The 21683-nt window shown below is 29.7% G+C and overlaps 4 protein-coding genes across 4 annotated transcripts; 2 read left to right on the top strand and 2 right to left on the bottom strand.

The window, feature by feature from the left end:
* Positions 1-1425: 1425 nt before the first annotated feature.
* PGO_041730 (hypothetical protein, conserved) lies at positions 1426-5679 on the bottom strand (the record flags this gene model as incomplete). The annotated part of the gene is made up of 12 exons (XM_028686360.1): positions 1426-1602; positions 1841-1936; positions 2278-2660; positions 2861-2957; positions 3223-3261; positions 3454-3561; positions 3833-3904; positions 4044-4134; positions 4403-4514; positions 4663-4704; positions 4997-5045; positions 5281-5679. The coding sequence occupies 12 exons, from the start codon at positions 5677-5679 to the stop codon at positions 1426-1428; spliced, it is 1665 nt and encodes a 554-aa protein (XP_028542161.1).
* A 2478-nt stretch (positions 5680-8157) lies between these two features.
* PGO_041720 (5'-3' exonuclease, N-terminal resolvase-like domain) lies at positions 8158-9495 on the top strand (the record flags this gene model as incomplete). Its single annotated transcript, XM_028686359.1, has 1 exon — positions 8158-9495. The coding sequence occupies one exon, from the start codon at positions 8158-8160 to the stop codon at positions 9493-9495; it is 1338 nt and encodes a 445-aa protein (XP_028542160.1).
* A 1084-nt stretch (positions 9496-10579) lies between these two features.
* PGO_041710 (hypothetical protein, conserved) lies at positions 10580-13168 on the top strand (the record flags this gene model as incomplete). Its single annotated transcript, XM_028686358.1, has 2 exons — positions 10580-12495; positions 12745-13168. The coding sequence occupies 2 exons, from the start codon at positions 10580-10582 to the stop codon at positions 13166-13168; spliced, it is 2340 nt and encodes a 779-aa protein (XP_028542159.1).
* Positions 13169-14597: 1429 nt separating this feature from the next.
* Positions 14598-21365, bottom strand: PGO_041700 (hypothetical protein, conserved; the record flags this gene model as incomplete). Its single annotated transcript, XM_028686357.1, has 1 exon — positions 14598-21365. The coding sequence occupies one exon, from the start codon at positions 21363-21365 to the stop codon at positions 14598-14600; it is 6768 nt and encodes a 2255-aa protein (XP_028542158.1).
* Between the last annotated feature and the right edge of the window lie 318 nt (positions 21366-21683).

Raw genomic sequence — 21683 nt, 5'->3', positions numbered from 1 at the left:
AGCAAATGTAAACAACATAAAATTAATCCCCAATTTTTAAAACACAAAAATGTATTTCTTCTCCTGCTTGATGTTGAAAAAAGTTGTGAAAATTTTTTTCTACGTGACAAAATTGTGTTCCCTTTCATTGGAGTAGGAAGTAACAACGGAAAAAGGGGAAAAAAAAAAAATGGATGAAAAGGCAGAAGAAAAGTGTTAAATTAAAATTAAACATATAATTAAAAACAAAGCTTAAACCCAAACTAAATGTAAAATAAAAACGGAGGTTAAATATAAAAAAAATGTAATATCAAAAGAAAGCTTAAATTACGAAAGAATTGCTCAACTAAAGGGGAAAGAATTTTATTAGCCCATTTTATTAGCACATTTTGAAACCCCATACGAGAAAATAAAAGGGCTACTTCTTCCCTATTGCACAACATTACTCATACTATATGCTTCGTTTCCAGAACAGTTTTACTTCCTATTGTTAAGCAATTCCACGTCGAACAGACGTGCTCCAAAATTCAACCTACCTCGGTTATAAAAATGAGAAAAAAAGAAATAATCTTAGCTTAAAATTTTAGAACTGCCACAACTCAAATGAGTTGAATATAATCTCACCTTTGTAAATATGTCTAAATAAAAAAAAAATGCCTATAAAAGTACATATTTTTTGTATACATTGGCACCGACAAATGGGTGAACCTATGTATACACAAATATTTAATCTTTGCCCAACCTATTATTTACATGTAAAAAACATCAACCTGTACAAAAATTAAGCAACAGCTCTTAGTGTAAATGTTTTTTTTTTTTTTTTTTTTTTTTTTCCCCCAATGGGTTAATTTAAAATTGAGTTCCCATAATTGGGGGCGGGGGGCTGGCCCACAAAAACAAATAAATAAATAAAAAGAAGACATACTTATTGTATAAAACTATAAATTTAAAAACTAATTTGAGTATTCACATGCGCGTGTATTCGTATATTTATTTGCGCATTTGTTTATTTATTTTGCTTTATTTCTCTTTTTTTTTCCTATTTTTTTTTTTTTTTTTTTTTTTTTCCCTTTTTCCGTGAACAAAAATACCAAAATCTGTTGCAACAAAAAATAAACAAAGGGAGCTACGAAGCTAACAAAAAAAAGTTCATACAAAAGGATTCTGTATTGTAAAAATAGATACTCTATGCAGATTAATTTGTAGACGAATAAAATTGTTTGCTTGGACAAAATGTAAAAAAATGAGACAATTATAAAAATTCGACTTCTTCATAATGGTGAAATGAACATGTCACGAGAACGTGGAAAATTGTATCTAATCATCTGCCTATCAATCTGTCTTTCGATATGTCTATATATATGTAGAACTATATGTGTGTGTATAAACGAACACGTGCGTGCGGACGTGAAAATGGCCCATCTTGCAAGTGTTGCTCAATATTTCTCACACATGACGATTCCAGTTATATGACAACTTCTGAATTCTCGCTTTCTTTAATGAATCCCTATCTGATTGATTGTTTCTTTTTCTTTTAATTTTATATAATTTTTTTTCTTGATCTTCACTGCATTGTTCTGTTGTTGTGAATAAATTTTGGTATGGACATTCATCATACTCATTCTGCATAGCATTAAAAAAGTGTGCCAAAAAAAAGGTGTGAAATTTTGTCTTTTTAATTTTTTTTTTTTTTTTTCTTTTTTTTTTACTTTTACGTGTGACAATTTGCATGCCGATTGAACAGACATAAATGAGCATAAATAAATCGAGCACTATGGTAAGTATAAAGCAACCAATTTTGGATGTATATCAAAAAAAAAGAAAAAAAAAAAAAATGTCTTTTTCTCCTCTCAACACTTACGCTAATATTTTTTGCACTCTTTATCTCGAATTCATCAAATTTCGGGTTGTTCCTTAAAATTCTTATAAATCCCTTATCGTCACCACATATGATTGTCTGCACAAAAAAAAAAAAAAAAAAAAAAAAAATTTTTAAATATATATTCAAATAGACATGCAAATAATAGCTGTAGTTATGTGTAAACATGTATTATTTTTATCACAAAAGGGAAATGAATAAAGAAGGGTAAAACATGTTGCATGAAAAATAGAAAAAAAAAAATGGAAAAGAGCAATTTTCACTCATAAAAACATAGCAATTGCTAACTCCACAATGTACATATGATTAACGCCAACTCATATATATATATATATATATATATATATATATATATATATATATATATATATATTCAAAGAAATAACAAGAACATTTTCACAACTAAAACATATACGTACCGTCATGGAACTGTTTGAAGCTAAGACCTCCACTGAATGTCCACACACATTCTCCGAAATGTAATTTAAAAATTCCCCATCATTTAGTGAAAAAAATAAAAGGGCTCCAAAGTTAAAATTTTCTTTACTTATATTATTCTTTAATTTTTCATTTTGAATATTATTATTTAATATTTTCTTTTTATATAATTCATTTCTGTCCTCACCTTTCATATCCACCTTACTCAGGGCGTCATCGTACACTATTTCCTTTTTCGTGTTCAGGCAATCTACATATCTAAATAAGTTTTCACACTTTTTTATTTGTTCAAATGCGTTTGAACTGTATAAGCACAAAATTTCAGCCATCAAGCTATGATTGCATAGATCGGGATCTCTCAAACCTATAAAATGAAAGAAGTAGAAAAAAAAAAAAAAAAAAAAAAAAAAAAAAAGCGTTCTGCATGTGTTCCATGTTTATATGCATACGTATATAATACATTACTAGGAAATATATCCACAAACAAATACCAAAGGTTTCCCCTCCTCGCTCCCCTTTTTTTTTTTTTTTTTTTTTTTTTTTGCTAAAAGACTTAAAACCTACCTGGGACATGTATAGAATACATCTTCCTCAACACACATGAATCTAATTCCCAAAATTCAATCAAGTCATTTGATATTGTGAAGAACTTTTTACTTATCTGAGGAGAGAAAAAAAAAAAAAATAAAAAAAAAAAAAAAATAATTTCGTGCTACAGTTATATCAGTTTAAGTTATTCGTTCATGAATTCGTCGCAAAGTTGATGAATCTTCTTTTATCTTAAAAATATAAACATATATTCATTTGAATTATTAATTATGAATTGTATTTTTTTTTTTTTTTTTTTTTTTTTTTTTTTGACTGACATATGTGTGTATCTGTTTGTCAGCCCCATGGGTGCTTCTAAATATCTACATGTGACCTACCTGGTTGTGGTATACTTTTCCATTTATTGGGGATGGATGCTAAAAAGAATTTCAAATGAGAACAAAATAATTTTGTAGAACACATATTTGTAATAGAAAATATGGATATGTAATAGAACTCTATTGTGTATTTCTCTCCCTATTGATATTTGTCAACTGCTACATCGAATATCTAAACAAAAAAAAAAAATAAAATAAACAAGCTTAGATGCTCATGATCCTATTCCTTACATCGTAAAACACAAAAGCCGTAGGTTGGAATGTGTATGTATTTTTAACTTTCTGTCGCGTTTTCTTCAGTAAGTCATAAATTCTTAGTGATGACCCTTCTTGTTTTATCTTAAAAAAAAAAAAAAAAAAAAAAAAATCAAATCATGTTTGTCTAAAATTATCTGAACATATACCGAATGGTATTAACAAGAATTATTAAATATAGGACATCTGTTTGTAATCATAATAGAAATATTCTATAACTCTGAGACATGATGATAAGGTCTCATCGGGGTACACATCACACAATGTTGCAACCCAGAAGTAAGGTGAACAATAACTTTCCATTTTTGTACAAAAACATTTTTATATACATTCAATATTTCCTCATTCGACTAACCAATAATTTCGAAATGAGAAGTTCAAGAAATTGCATTTCCTTCCTTGGTAAAATCGATATAGTAGTTTCAACCTATGATAAAATGTAAAGAAACGATATAAGAAGAATAATGTTTTAACTTTATCAATTTATTCAAAGACGACATATATTGTATACTAGCATATATACACACACAAATTGATACATCTAATAGATATTATAAAAATCGTACAAGTCTCTCTCCATTTTCTATATCAAACAAGGCTAATGGAATAATATTATTTATGGGCTGTTTAAACATGGCAACTAATCCATCTGAAACTCTAAAAAAAAGAAATTTGTCGTTTTTAAGTTATGAGAAGAATTTGGAATAGTTTTCCTCTTTTGTATAGAATCATTTTTTTTCCCCCTCCTTCCCTGCGTATGCACAGATTTATATATATATTGTGGATCCTAATTAGGAATATACTTGTATACATACATCTCCTGATTTATATGTATGTGCATGCATAGAACCCAAATAACACAACTTGCTGTATAAAAAAAAAAAAAAAAAGAAAAAAAAAAAAAAGCTAGTTAAGATCCACTAACCTGATCTCCTGAAATTCTTCCTCTATCTCAAACACCTGTTCATAGGTTCGCATGTCCCAAAATGTGTACGAGTTCGTGTTTAAGTTGGCAGCTCCTATTCGTCCATTTGTTTCTTCAAAGTAAAAATGGAGAAGGGATGAATATATAAGCATGTCTCATATGTACCTCTAAGGGTATGTGCCTGTGAGAGCATATACCTAAAAACTTATACAACCACAAACACAAACATGTGGATATTGGATTCTTCTCCTTTTTCATACCACAAAATTCAAAGAACGCCGGATGACTCAGTATGACCTTTTCTGAGAAGCGAAAAAATGCATATATAGAGATAAATGCGTGTATAAACAGCTAAATAAGTAATCATACAAATATATATACATACATACACATATACACACATACACACATACACACATACACACATACACACATACACACATACACATAGATAGGTATACATACACACAGATGCACATGTAAACGCTCGCTGTCTATTAGGTTCGCTCTTTTGTATTATGTGCTCTTGCCTTTTTGCACTACTCACTGGGAGCTTATTATGAATGTCAAATGAGAAACGTGAAACGAAATTACCGAAAAGAGTGCCAAGTTTGGAGGAGTGTGTTTTCCCTATTTTTAAGTCCTGTTAGATGGGAAAAAAAAAAAAAATGTGACAATAAATAAATGCTTAAACAAATGAATAGACGTACAAACGAACAAATAAAACAAGCATCGTTTAATTTAATTTTCAAGAAGCGTCTCGCAAGTCATGTGAAAGATTACGTCTAAAGACGTGGAAGTGTTCGCACTTGAGCTTAAGCGCGTCGTTTTTCAAATGCACATGTTCTCAAACGTCCATTATATCCTCTCCTGCTTACACAGCAATCGATAACTTTGCACTGCAAATGAGCAGGAAAAGAGGCATAAGCAACTATCAAAGTATTATTGTAAGAATTGTGTACAATTGTGTGCACAACTGAGTAACTACTGGGATTAATTTCACATAAAAATCTCCCATTCACAACATCATATGCTCTAGATATCCCAGAAAGTAACAAGACAACAATGACATCGTTTGCTAAAACAATTTCTTTAATTTTTGTTCTTTCATTATCGAAATTATTAATAGGCATATTTTCATAAATGTCAATTATCTTTATCGTTTTGTAATTACAACATATGTTTTTCTGAATAATTTTGCTTTTATTTATTTTTGATGACAAACTTTTAGGAATATTATTTCCATGTTTCTTTCGTTCTCTCATGTATTCCAACATTTGTGAAACAAAAACGAGCGCAAAAAGGAAAAAAAAAAAAAAAAAAAAAAAAAAAAAAAAAAAAAAAAAAAAAAAAAAAAAAAAAAAAAAAAAAAAAAAAAAAAAAAAAAAAAAAAAAAAAAAAAAAAAAAAAAAAAAAAAAAAAAAAAAAAAAAAAAAAAAAAAAAAAAAAAAAAAAAAAAAAAAAAAAAAAAAAAAAAAAAAAAAAAAAAAAAAAAAAAAAAAAAGGCAAGAAAAAAAAAAAAAAAACAAAAATTAGAGAAAAAAAAAAAAAAAAAAAAAAAAAAAAAAAAAAAAAAAAAAAAAAAAAAAAAAAAAAAAAAAAAAGGCACAATTGTACATGTTCAAATTAACATACATAAACAATATTAGTAATAAGCCAAACAGAACAAGCAAATAATTTTGCTAAAACATTATTAAGACATAAAATATTTTAAAACGGAAATTCAAAAAAAAAAAAAAAAAAACAAAAAAAAAATAAACAAAGAGGAAGTTAAAAAGGAGTACTGTCACATATAAAGTCTTGGGACATGCCAATGTATGCCACCTCAGGAGATAAGAGGAGATAAGTTCGGTGCAGACATACATGCAGACACGATCATGGGGAGAACGCTAAATTGTATGACCACACACACCATGATAAATATACCTAGCGTAAAGAAATAAAGAACTAATGTCACAGATAATTAACATTTGACAACTTGAAAGAATGTGCTAAAAATGCACAGATAGGTAAAAAAAAAAAAAAAAAAAAGGGACACAAATATATACTCAGATTGCTTAAGTGTGTGTGTGTGGGGACGTAACAGATAGAGTAAACTTAAATATACATACAAATGCAGTATATGCATACATGTATATATATATATATATATATATATATATATATATATATATACGTATATATATTTGTATATATTTTTTGCTTACAAATTAGTAACGCACAGTTTGCATATTCAAATACAGACATGAATAAGCTTTCGTGATCTCCTTGAGAGGGGTGGGTGTTACGTCCAAAGGCACATTCCCCAATACAAGAACGTTTGTGTATATGTTCAGATCAGTAGACGCATGCACATTTTTGATTACACATTTGCACAAAAAAAATAAAATAAAATAACAAAAACAATAATAATAACAATAGTAATAATAACAATAATAGCAATAATGGCAATTAAAATAAAAATAAAAAGAGACATAAGAAATAAGCACAAACTTCAATACATACATGCACAAGTACTTATGTATGTTTCCATGGATAGACTTAAATAATCACCGAATTATGTGCCTTCTTGGTTTTTATATATGAATATTCTAGGAAAGACACATAGTTGATCTATTTATCTACATTTTTCGTTTTTCTCTTTCACAACTTTTTTTTATTCTATATATTCCTAATATTTTGTCTAAATATATCATTTTTTAAATATTTTAAGTGTTTTTTTTTTTTTTTTTTTCTCATCTATTTTGACCTCTATTTGTAATTTCGTTTAAGGATGAAAATATTGGGAAAAAAAACAAAGGAACGCAAATTCAACCGGGTGCCAATTTGTGTGTACGTACTATTAAAAAAGAAAAAAAAGAGAAAATTAGAGATAACATTCCAAAATAATGATATAATTCAAGAATTGAACAGAACAAACCAAAGTTTTTTTTTTTTTTCTATTTTCCATACATTCAGGCGAAACAAAGATATAATTTAAAAAAAAAAAAAAAAAAAATTATGGGTATAGAAACATGGAGAGAGTCCTATATTTGACAATCATTTATAAGCCATATTTATTCAGCATAAGGTTGGGGTGAGAATACAACGGAAAAGGTGTCATAAGGAATTATACATATTCTCATGTGCATGTTAAACATGTATATACATATATATACTTACATTAGCATATATTCTAACACACTTTGGAATTGTGATATTTTGCAATTGATATGTTATGATTCACGTAATAAATATTAAGACATATATGCATTATCGAACCAGAAATTTATAAATTGGTCACATGGAAAATGCTGATAACGGACACAACATGTTCAACATGTAAATTCCTAAGGATACAAAATACAACTTTTTTGAGATAATTTACAGCCTCAGTTCTGCTATCTTTATAAACCATTTTCAATTTTTTTCCTTCTTGCGCCTTGTTTTATATATGCAGCTATTTTTATGCCAAACCAAAATTGCATGAAAAAAAAAAAAAATAAATAAAGTAAAAAAAAAAAAAAAAAATCATGAACATTTATGTACACTTATGTACACTTATGAACATTTATGAACACTTATGAACATTCACCAATGTCCTTCATTTGACAGTTCCGTGTAAATAAATTTAAACGTAGGCGTACACAAAAGATATAACATGATGAGATACACTCAACTAGGAAGTAAGAGAGAAAAAAAAAAAAAAAAAAAAAAAAAAATAGGCTGAAACAATGACAAATGCAAAGAGAGTTACATGAAGAAAAAGAAAAAAAATGAATAGGTCATTTTGGGCCACTATAATTCTTTCCATTAATTTCTTCATATTATGGGGAGGCAGCAACAATAGCAATAGTAAGCTTAAGTTAAACACTGAGGGTAATAATAGGAATGTTGGCATACGAAGATGCAGAAAAATGAAGAGAAATTTCAATTATATATCTTCTGGAGAAAAAGAAATAAACTTATTGTATAAATGTGTATATAGAAAGAAAATATACAACTTGGACATAAACCTACACATAGAGGAAAACAAAAAATATATAAAAAAAAATCATACTTTTAAAAGTGTTGTAACACTACTTGCTAGAGGAAGAAAAAATGGAATAGAAACACAAAGGGAAAGTAATATCCAAAATGATTTCGAAACCTTTTTAATTATAGATGGATCTTCCATTTTGTTTAAAAATTTTTTCGGGATGCCACATTTAAAAAATGATAATGAAATAAACCTAAGTACAATATATGGGTTTATCCAATCCTTAAATAAAATGTACAATTTATTTTCTCCCTCTTACATTTTAATAGTTTTTGATTCTAAGACATCCAATGATGAAAAGAAAAAAATTTATGCAAAATATAAACTCATGAGAAAAAAAAATCCAGATGAATTATATGAACAGCTCAAACTTGTAAGCGACTTCTGTGACCTCATTGGGATAAAAACTATTACAGCAACAGATGTAGAGAGTGATAACTATATTGCTGGTGTAGTAGATTCCATTAGTAACACCATTATGATGGGGGAAAGCGTGTCTCATCGTGTATTTCAAAATGGAGAAGGAGAAGGTGACGAAGAAAACAGATCGCGAAAGGAATTTCGAGTGATCATCGTTTCAAGTGACAAAGATCTTTTACAACTCCTAGAGTACAATAACGATGAACACAACAACATGAATATATCCATATGCCAACCGAATAAAAAATATAGATTAGTTGATGCTAACGCATTCTTTCAGGAATATAATTTATTACCGTCTCAGTACAGTGACTATCTTATAATGGTTGGAGATAAAACTGATGGAATTTCAGGAATTCCAAATATAGGCGATAAAATTAGTAAGCATTTACTCAAAGAATTTTACAGCATTGATAATATTTTAAGGAATTTACATAAAATTCCAACCAGATTGCATGCCATATTTCTCAACAATATAGAAAATATTAACACGTTCAGAAAACTTATTAAGTTAAAGTGTGAAACGAAGCAACCGATAGTATTAAATGACTATAGACAAGGTAGTATAAAGGATTTCAACCGTTTTCAAAATATTGTAGACAAATATTCTCTTCACAAATTGATAAAAAAAACTGTTATCGTGAATTACAAATAAGGAGTGCTAAATGTGGTATACCTCCGTTTGGGACTAGGGTAATATCCTGTATATCGCCTTCTCATTAATATGTAGAACTGTGTGTAATTTGTGTATTTGAATTTCTTTTTCTTTTTTTTTGATTCAATGTATGCATACCAATTTGTCCATATATATTGTCGCTTCTAAACACTTTAATTACAATTTTTTTTTTTTTTTTTTTTTTTTTTTTTTTTTTCTTCAATATATGCATACCAATTTCTCCATATACAGTCACTTCTAAACACTTTAAGTGCAATTTTTTTTTTTTTTTTTTTTAAAGCATGAGTTACTTTTTTTGACTCAATTTTTTTCGTTTTTTTTTTTTTTTTTTTTTTTAAGTTATTTTGATAAGATGCTCGCAGTTTTCTTGTGGCACCTTCACCTTAAAATCACATCTCACATCAACCGTGTTGAAGTATATATACCTGCATGCACATATGTGTATACATGTTTGTGTATGTTTTTGCATATTCATATGGTTTTTCTCATGCTCTCTCCCTTGCGTGCGGATTTCCGCATCTCACATTTTAAAAACGATATCATTTTTTGAAATGCTGCATTTGTCTCAATTATGTAAACGTACACATGTACATCCTTTCTTGGCAAATACAAAATGTCACGATTTAAGATTTAAAATAAAGGCCTACATTTGTGTATAGTTCAGATTGCTTGAGTTACGTGCCCTTTTTCCGCACATATCTCATTGAATATTCCGAGATATACATCCTCATATACTGCAATAATTGCAGTTGTGTCTATATGAAACAAGTAGCAATTTTCAACTTGCATCCACGTTTTCCCATTGTGGACCCATGTTTTCTCCTGCCTTTTTTGGTCACTACATTAATACAACATATTCAGCAGTTAAGACACTGAAAGGTTTGATGCTTTTCTTATCACATCCATTTGGGGTTCTTTGGCCAATTATTTATACTACATACCTGTAGGGTTTTTACTCCATCCTACCTGTCCTATACATGGCAAAAAAAAGAAAAAAAAAATCATCCAAAAGAGAATATTCCAGCACATTCCTCTTCTTTCGCCACTCCCACATTGTAAGAACATGTCAACATCAGATGAACTATCTGTGCTTATCCAGAATCTGCAAAAATGTAACAACACAAGCGAATCTATCAATTTCGATCTGGCTAGTACCATTCAGGAATTCCTCAACTGTTTAGACAAAAATGTGTTTGAAGATTTGGAAAAAGGAATAAATGGAAGTGAAAAGGAAAAAAACAAAGGAAAAAACAAGGGCAAGGATAAAGAAAAGGACAATCACACAGAAAAAGACTTAGAAATGGAAAAGCAAAACGAATTGATGAACAGTTTCACCTCAGCAGCAATATTCGTCGAAAATTGCGTGAAAATTTTTGGGTTAAAAATTGAACATCTTCACAACTTGGCACATAATACCTTGTACAATATTTATAAAGAGAACAAAAATAACAACTCAGCAAAAAAGCATATTATCATATCTGATGAAGAGGAATATTTGTTCATTAATGAAATTAAAAGTTTAAAAAATTCTCAAAGTGAGAACGAGCAATACTTGGAGGACGATTTGCTTATCAAAACAATTCCTCTCCCTACCTTTCTGTTTGCAGAAAATATGAAGAAGGAAAAAAGCCAAGTCAGTAACTCCAATAGAAGCGAGAGCAACAACTGCAGCAGTAACTTTAATGGTGATGAGAAGAATCGAAACGCTAGCTCCAATTTGACTTCACAAGGAGAAGATGTAGAACACACGTTAAATACAAAATGGACAAAACTGGGAAAACAAGTTCGTACAGATTCAGGGGATATTGAATCAGAGGTACCAGAAATAGACGAAGAAGAAGAAGAAATAATAGATCATAATTCTATAAAATCCTTAAATTTTGATAAAATATTCCTGGAAAATGATGGAATTTTACTCCTAGATATCAATGATTACAATATTTTCATAAATGATCAAAACGATTTTTCAATTCAAAATCAAATGAGTTCTGCACTTTTCGAAAAATATGATTTTTACACTTCAAATAATTCTACATATTTACCTTGTGCTAATTTAAGCAAATATATTGAAAAAGAAAAAACAGTTGATGCCATTTACAAAATTAATAGTTTGAATGATATACTAACGAATGATTTGTGTCAAGATATATTCTTATTTAAGCAAGATTTCTATGATTATGACTTTTCCCTTGGAATAACAAAAAATAAAAATAGTATGCTAAATAAATTTAAGGAAAATCAAAAATATTTACACTTACTTGACGAAAATTCACACATGGGTGAAAACAAATTTATTACAACTCATGAAAAAAGTCAAGGAAAAAAAAAATTACCACATTACTATATGTTAAATTGTCAGAATATCACAAGATCACAGGATTTTTTCAGGTATATGCAACCAAGTCAAATTATCGATATTATTGAAAGAAATACACACAGACACTATTTCTCTTATGCCACAAATCAGAACGATATCAAAGATAGTAATGATCTTGTGGGACAGGATAGGAAGCAGGATGATATGTCCTCTGAGATTCTTGAAAATAAACTGACCAGTTCTCACATGAGGAAACATAATCTTGATCTTCTACATTCAAATGATGAGAAGTTGTTTGATCAAATAAAAATCCCAGATATGTACATACAAAAACTGGGGTTAAATTTTTCATACTATCATTTAGAACCATTAATTTACGATTTAATAAAAGACTTAAAAAAAAAAAAAAATGTGGAAAAATTTTTCTCTATAAATCTCTATGATGAAAAGCAAAATTACGAGTTTGATATTTTACAAGATGAAGAATATGCTGATGATAAAATTGAAGATAATCCAAACGCTCCAGAGAAATACACCACGGATAACTTCCTCGATGTCAGATCACTAAACGATGACATGAATGACATTCCGCTCGAAGTATTTGAGAAGAAAGATTCTTCGGACATTTTCTTCGCTTCCTTTGATGAAGACATTCACGACAGGTACAAGTTTTTTTTTTTTTTCCTGCACCTGATTAGTTGTCCGTCCATATATATATCCTTCTGTTTATCCATTTTTTTTTTTTTTTTTTTTTTTTTATATGCTTCTCATTCTTCGCGCGGCGTGTCTCATTACACAGCTTTGTCAGCTGTGCATAGTTCTTGTCACAATTGACATCATGCACAGCATGCGATACTTATTAATCATCTCGAACAATCATCATTACTCCATATATACACACCCCTCTCCAGAGTGAACAAATGGAATATCTTTCTTGAAGAAAAACTCCAGATGATGAGGAAACGTCCCAAGTATGACGTAGACGTGTACAAAAAACATATCATAAATTATACAGTTAACAATGGAGAAAAGACATCATTATCAAACCTTATAAAAGACAAAGAGCCATATGAAATATGCAGAAATTTCTTAACAACTCTGATGTTAATAAACACAAACATGCTAAATATAAGAGAAATAAATCCTACCAGCAAATCCAATGATGTAAGCAATTACGAAATTAATGTAATAAAGGAAAATTCTCAAGAATATCTTACCATGTCTAAGAGGTTCAAAAATACTAGCTTTATCATAAAGGATAAGAAGAGGAAAAATGACACCTTGGGAAAAGCAAAAAATATCCAAGCCAGCAAAAGGAAGAAGCACAAGGATTAATCAAATTTGCATTCGCCTTTAATTTTACCAAAAAAAAAAAAAAAAACATACATGCAATAGAAATAGCTAGATCAGAAAAATAGACATGTATTTTAATTAAAAAAAAAAAATACGCCATAAAATTTACATTAAACATGGGATGTTCTAATTTTCTGAATTGATAAAATAAGACCCACATTTGTTTTGCATACTAAACCGAAATATATCACCCCCCCCCCCCCTACACATACATATCACAAAATTATTTCTTTCTTCCATTTTTTTTATCATTTCATTGATAATATTGTATAAAAAAGAGAAAATAAAAAAAAAAAAAAAAATCATCAATATATTACTGATTACTTTGAATATTACGACAAATGCATTTTCCTGTTCATTCGAGAGCACATAATTTTGTTGCCTCTATATTTTTATAAATGCTCATCTTACACTTTCGTCAACATGAGGAAAATTTAAATATTTATCTATTCACCACCCTAATTAAATTCAACATCCCGCTTCATATGTGCTTGTACCTGTCTATTTATCTTTCCACCCATCTGCTTATCTGTTTATCTATATTTATTTTATCTTATTTTATTTTATTTTATTTATTTATTTTTTTTTCCACAATTTAAGAGTTATTAATTATCAAATAAATAGCGAAACAAGGAAAAAAAAAAAAAAAAAAAATTAAAGAATTAAAATTTTAGCGACATTAACCTTTGCGTACTTATATAAGCATGCATACAAAACATACATGCACACATATGCGTGATGACAAAAAACGAATAACTTAAATTTTGTATTCTTCCACAAGTTGAGAAGAAAAGAAAATAAGCGTTCAAACATCGACCCGTGCATAATTGTATGTACACGGATTTGTATATATGTGTGAAAATTACAACTGCAAACATTTGTGAAGCACAAAAAAAAAAAAAAAAAAAAAAAAAGCGGAAAAAAGGAAAAAGACGGAAAAACATGGAAAAATGGAAAACCTGCAAAGCGGAGAAAAATATAAACAAAAAAAAAAAAAAAAAAAAACCATAAGCATAAGCACAAACATAAGCATAAGGGTACGGGTCAATAAATACGCGATATAACTAATTTGGTTAACCTCCAATACGCATAAGTATACTGATTATACATGCATATGCGAGACAAGATTCACTCTCTGTGTGCATGTGGTAAATGCTTGGGGGAGGAGGGTATGAGAGTACAAGTATAGGAGCGCCTTCATTTTCAAATGAATGTATGCATATTCACGTTCCCATATGCACGAACATATATAAACACGCATGGGGACGGGAGGGGTTGCTGAAAAGGCGTAAAATCTTGGGGTCACACTCGCGAGAAGTGAGTCTAGCGAAGGGATTTACTACTATATAGATATATATATTTATATATATAGACAGATATATATATATATATATATACTCACTATGCTACGTTAAAAAAAGGATGAAATTACTGTGTAAAATAGCCTAAAAAAATCGCGATAACTTATCTGAGAATATGCATAGTTACTTTTTAACAAATAATCAAAATTCAAACACTTGTTGTGAAATTCGGATTTAAATAAAAAGTTATTTTGCAAAGAGTATGAATTCATGTCGTAAAAAAAATATTTCTGGATCGAATCGAAGGACGCGCTACTATTGTCACTAACGCTACTGCCAATGTTGCTAATAATATCACTCACAGTGTTGCCAATTGTGCTTATCACAGTGCTGCCAATTGTGCTTATCACAGTGCTGCCAATTGTGCTGCTCACTGTGTTTCCAATTGTGCTGCTCACTGTGTTTCCAATTGTGCCGCTCACAGTGTCTCTAACAGTGCCACTAACAGCGTTGGTAATAGTGGTGGTAATACTACTACTCATAAGCTCTTTTGTTTTTTTCTTAAAAAAAAGACTAACATCGAAAAAGACCTTTTTAAAAAATATTTTAAAAATGCCTAGAACCCCAATAGCGTTGCAGGAATTGTGATCATCAGTGGCTAGCTTTAAATAAATTTGTAAAATATTTTTTAAATTTTCCAATTTATTTGATTCTAAAAAGAGTGCCTTATAGAAAAGGGGTTCATGGTTCTCTTCATCCGAATTTCTTATTAAAAATTGTAATTCCTTTCTTTTGCTTTTTATAGTATATTCATCACCTTCTCTATATTTCCTTACTAAATCGATGGTTGATTTTTTATATCCATAATAAGCTGAATATATGTCATAATATTGCTTACAAATGTCGCAATTTTTGGAAAAACTCTGAATCTCATCAAACATATTTGATGAATATCTATTTTGATAATAAAATATTTCTTTCATATCTTCATTTTCTAATAAAGGAGAATATCTAAAAAATTCAGATTCATATAAATCCATTACGTGGCTAGTTTCCTTACCAAATGGATTATTATTCAAATAACTACTTTTCCCTAAAATGTTATTGCTCTTATGTTGTAGATTCTTGTTCATGCTTTTTCTTTTCTCCTCTTCTAACATAATCTGATAGTATGACATTGGTTTATAATAGCAATGCAAAAATTCGGTTGTTCTGAAATGCTCCAGAATTATACTTTTCATTTTTTCTGCTTTTCTTATTTTCTCTTCATTGTTAGTTTCTTTCTCTATTTCGTTCTTTATAATATTATCATACTTTTCAAACAAATCAATCTGTTTATACTCTTTCGATAGAAGGTATGTGTCGTGACTATGCTCACTTTTATTTACTTTCTTACTTTTGTTAACTTTTTTAGGTTTTTCCATTTTCTTATTCTTATCAACAACACGCGTGTTTTTTCTTCCCTCACTAGAGGTCTTTCCCAACTTCTGATCTTCTTCTTTAATACCTTCTGCAGTTTTCTCTTTCAAGTGAATATCTTTCCTTTGCCCCGATGGTGCAGTACTACTTCCTAATCCATTTCGATGTAAGAGCTCATTTCTCAAGTTGTTACAAAATTTCATGTGCAAAAATATATTCTTTTTTGCAAAAATGTTGGACATAGCAACCATAGTGCATGATTTTAAAATCGATTCATTTTGTCCAATACCATACTTCTTCTGAAGTGAGTACTTTACTCCTTTTTCTTTGCTATATATTCTTTTGATTATTTTGTCAATTTTGACCTTTCCTTTTTGGGAGGACGGATCCGTTCTCCTTCCACGGCCATTTCTACCGTCATTTCCACCGCCATTCCTTTCTGCGCTTCCCTCGGGTAATGCAAGACGATACTCCTGAAGAAACCCCTCGACAATGTTATACTTCTCTGTAAAGGTCTGCATGGTTTTCCTCTTCAAATCCCACAGCATAGATGCATTTACATTATTTGGATGATCACCCAATTCAGATAATATAACTGCCAGTAACAAAGAACCAGTGTAATCCCTAAATTTGTAATTCCTTTTCAATAATTTAAATAAAGAATATAAACGCTCATTGAATAATCCAATGAAATGAAAATGTTTTAAAGTTTTTTCACATTTTTCATTAAATGTTTTCAAATTTGGATTTACACCTTTCAATATTAAAATGCTCTTGTTGTATAATGAAATTATATTCCCATTCTTAGCAGACATTTTATAATATTTATATGATTTTTTTAAATTTTCAATTTTATTTTTCTCATCATAATCATTTAACTTAATTCCTATATCAGTTCCTGAGTAATAATGCCCCAATAACATCTGCGATATATTGTCTCCTTTGTCTGCAGCTTTCTTTAAATATTCTCCTGCTAGTTCAATATTTTTTTCTGTTCCTAATCCAAATTTGTATATATTATACTTTGCTAAAATATTTTCTAGACTACCTTCATTATTTCTTATCGCTTTGTTAAAATAATGTTCAGCATTTTGGAAAGCTTTATTTCTCTCATTGTTCAGATCTTCCATATACTTTCTGATGAATTCATCATTCGGATTATTTTCCAACCTAGTTTTTTTTTCATTCGTTGCGTCATTATACTCACTATGATGTGGCGTTGGTTCACTCTTTCCACCAATGCTTGTATCGACATTTCCACTTGAACTTTCTCTCACCCTGTTATTAAGCCTTTCTCCTTCTCTTGGTTCACTACCATGGGAAGGCATATTAAATGATCCTCCATTGTGGCTTCCTTCGAATGGGTTCCTCCACCCACCGTTTCCTTCTCCTTCGTTTATTCTTCCATCCAAAAAGTTAACTCCCATGGATGAAATTTCTCCCATTCTTTGGGATGAGACATCTACATTGTTATGTTGTTCCACGTTTAACTGATGCGTGGATATTCCATCTAAAGAACTATTAATTCCTTCAGCTGAAACACCTTCAGAAGGGGATAATGATCCTGGTGAATTTCCCGTGTTGATATTGGACATAAAATAAAAGTGTGCATTTTCCTTCCTATCATTCTTTTTCACTTCATCTTTAAAACCACTATCACTTGACCTCTCCACCCCCCATCGTTCTTCCTCTTCTTGTGCTTCTCCTCCTGCTGCTGTTTCCGTCGTTGCTTGCCCTCCACTCTCTGGAATGAACTCAAGGGATGAACCAACTTTCCTGCTCTTATTTGCAGTACTAGCATTCTTGCCCTTCTCAGCCTTAATCATATTCAAGATATCATCACTATTCATCGTTTTCAATATTTCCTCCTTTCTTAAATATCTTTTATACTCATCCAAATATGCATAACCAGTAGACAAAGCAGATGCACTATCTCCCTGATCAGCTGCTTTTTTCCAGAACTCAAAGGCCTTGATTTCATCTCGTTCAACACCTATACTTTCATTTCCCAAATAATATATTTCGCCCAATGCTGCTAATGCATATGAATTTTTACTATCTGCTAATTTTAAAAAATATTCAAATAAATTTTTAGTATTATCTGTGGTGTTATGAATTAAATGCCTGTGTTTTTCACTAATGTTCTCTTCATAGATTCCACTTTCAATAGATGTAGAATTTTTTAACGAGTCTACAACTGCTCCTAGTATATTGCTTAACAAATAATCACATGATGTTAGAAATGGTGATAAATTATTCTTGATTACAGAATTTTTGTAACTTTTATTATCAAAAGTAAAATCAAAATAGTCCTTCAAAAATATATTATTATCTTTATTTTTATATTTCAATCTTATCATATTATTGGTGAAAGCCAGTTTGCTGTAAAAATCATCCTTCGTTGATCCCAATGAATATGATGCAATTTTAGATTTTATATTGTCAACAGTTTTAGGGATAATTCTATTTTCATTTGATAAAAAATCATGATTTCTAATATTACCATTATTCTTATAATAAATATAAAAAAAACTACTAACAGAATTGTCATTCACATCAGATATATCTTCATTCATTTCTGTCGTAATCGATATAGAAGAATTATTTACAAATATTGGTAAATTCAAATGGTATAATATTCCACTTAAAAAATTACATAATCCATCTTTTCCTTTTCTTATCAGTTTTACTGAATTATCAATATTTCTTGGAAATCCATAAGGAAATTGTAATTTCCCGTTATTATCATTAATACCTACTAAGTATAAAAAGGCCATTGAACACATTGCTTCATTTTTAAGCTTATCTACGAAATTTTTCTTTAACAATTTCAGCTGATCATGAATTTTATCCTTCATTTCAATAGCTGCAGGTGTAAACTCATTCAAATTTGTGTTTCTATACATGGAATGCTCTTTTTCAGTGTCTGATTTTCCTCTTCCTTTTTTACCCGTGGCCACATCAGCCTTCGCTTCTTCGTCTTGTCTCATGAAAAGAAGAAAAGCTTTCATTTCATCACCATTCAGCTGCTTTACATTAAACAGATTTTCACTTAATTTATCTACATCTAATGGGGTTCCACTTAACTCGTCTCGATGCATTTCCATAAGTAAATCTCTACCAACCGCCCCACGGTTAACCTCCTTTTTGGAAAAAATTATCTCCCTCCATGTCTTCCTCTCACTCTCTTTGCCATTTGGAAAATTCACTTGTGCCCACGCTCCATTTCCCCTTTTACATCCCAATTGATTGTCATAAAAATTTGTTCCTTCCTTATACTTCATAATTGTTATGAGGTAATCGTAAATATTTTTAAAATTAATTTGTTTTTTATTACTTATCTGGTTTAGATATGAATAAATATCTTTTGAAGGGTTAAAAATCAGAGGAACGGTCCTACCCGTGGCAGTATTAAAGATAATTCCATCTTTCAACTCATATTTATTTTTGTAATCTTCCATTTCTTTTCTTTTCTTGTCAACTGACATTTTCAAAATTTTTTTCAAATTATTAAGTATGTATTTATTATATTTTTTTAAGTCATCGTCCCCATTCGGTATTTTATTGTACGATTCTATCATGTCTTTCCACATTTCACTTTCTCCTTTTCTTTCCTCGGTTTCAAGTTCGTTGCTACCTCTACCTCTTCCTTTATCAGTAAGAGCAGAATCAGCACCATGCGGCTTATTTTCCTTTATTCCGTTTGAAAATTCCTCCTTTTTACCTTCCATGGATGATTCAGCAGTTTTTCTGCTTGTATCTCCATCGACCTTGACTGATTTACTCGTGTCTTCATCGGAATGCTCATTATGAGTCATCTTCCTCGTTTCCTCTTCCTCTGATAGTTTCTCTAACTCTGTCACATCTGATAACTCTGTCACTTCTGATGATTCTGTCACTTCTGATGATTCTGTCACTTCTGATGATTCTGTCACTTCTACTAATTCTGTCACTTGTGTTGACTGTGATACTTGCCCTTCAGCTGGTGCTTTCCTTGACTCAGGGCGTACCCCACCCTCGGGCTCTGCCTCCCCATCACCCGTAGGAACTAACTCTAACAAATTCTTCTCCTCGGAGATATCTGTCATTGTTTTGTTCATCTGCACTGTGGAGAGGAGTTTCTGATCTGATGGTGCAGGAGCGAACCGTTTGTCTCGCTCAACATTCTTTATTCTGTCGAAATAGTATTCATTATACAAATTATTTAATAAATCTATTAAAAATTCCCTAAAGATGGAAAATATTAAATTCATTTCTAAGTACAAATAATTTTCGACAACATCAGGAGAAGACGTAAATTCTTTTTTCCTAAATTGGTACAAAATAAAATTTGTATTCAACTTATTCAATTTTATAAATAACTTATTATCACTTTTTTTTATCTTATGATGATAAGCATCTTTGGCAATCAAATATTTATGCTTCTCAAAATAATGATGATTATAATACACAAAATAGTCATATACAAAATCATTAAAATTTTTACAATTGTAAAAATCAAAAGGGTAAAATCTTGGACTATTATTCAATTTAAAATTATATTTATTATAATTATCTAATATATCCAATAGAGTAAATTTATTTAAATCTAAATAATATAAAAAATATTCTGAACTTAATATATTTAAAACTAATCTGTATGTATACCTATAAGAGTATACTGTTTTATCATCTATATAAAATACATAGTTAGTTCTATCAAAATAAGATTCTACTAATTTGAAATTGTTATACCATCTAAAGAGAGAAGTTATAAAATGTTTCTTAAATGTTTTTTCCTCAATTCTATACTTAAAATGTTTATTCTTCTCATTATAAGATTCTGTAATTATCATACTGTCACTAACCATTTTTATTAAATTCTTCATACCTATGTACATCTCTTTGTTCATTTTTGTCTTCAAAGAATATTCCTCTAACATGTTAAAATGAGAATAATTTTTCCGGTTCAAACTTCTCAATACTATTTCATCAATTATTTCATCATATTGTTTTATTTTCTCTTGAAATTCTTCTACCAAATGTTTTCTCCCATTTAATTCTTCCCTTCCAGAAGTAGTACTTTTCTCTTTATCCTTTTTCAACATTCTACTCAGACAAGTTTCTTCTTCTTCCTTAGGTGGTGCAAATGCTGTGGATTTTTCTTCCTCCTTAGGTGGTGCAAATGCTGTGGATTTTTCTCCTTTATGATAATTATCAATCTCTCCTTTTAGTACATCTATCTGTACCCATGTGTCTACACTCTTCTTTCCATTCTGGATAATTCCAAACTTTGTATCAATGGTACTTTTCCCTTCTAAACTTGAATCTATTTTAAAGGAATTTACTGTTCCTCCTCCTTCCCCTTCTTCGTCCATTTCGAATAACACTTCTTTCTTTTCATTGTTAATATATTCACACTTAATTATTAATAAGAAAAATGAAAATGTAAAAATAATATAAAAGACATTATTAATCATGTTTACTCTCCGGGGTGGGGTGGGGGAAGGACGCTCTCAAAACTTGTGGTGCATGCAGATGGAAGAGGACGTAACAAAATAGGACTCGCCGAAAATAGAAAAAAAAAAAAAAAAAAAAAAAAAAAAAAACAGCGAAAATTAAAATATGAAAAAAAATAAACTGTTCACATGAATGCAAACGTAACACAAATAAACAAATTCCAAATATACAAAAAAGGGAAAATCAAAAAGGAAGATCAAAAAGGTGATCAAAAAAGAAGAAATAAAATATTTCGATTTATTTCTTTTATTCACTCACATAAACGTGTACATAACTCG

This window comes from Plasmodium gonderi (assembly GCF_002157705.1).
Source record: "Plasmodium gonderi DNA, contig: Chr04, whole genome shotgun sequence".
Taxonomy (NCBI): domain Eukaryota; phylum Apicomplexa; class Aconoidasida; order Haemosporida; family Plasmodiidae; genus Plasmodium; species Plasmodium gonderi.
The sequence above is the reverse complement of the archived record's forward strand: the minus strand, read 5'-3'. Positions and strand labels throughout refer to the sequence as shown.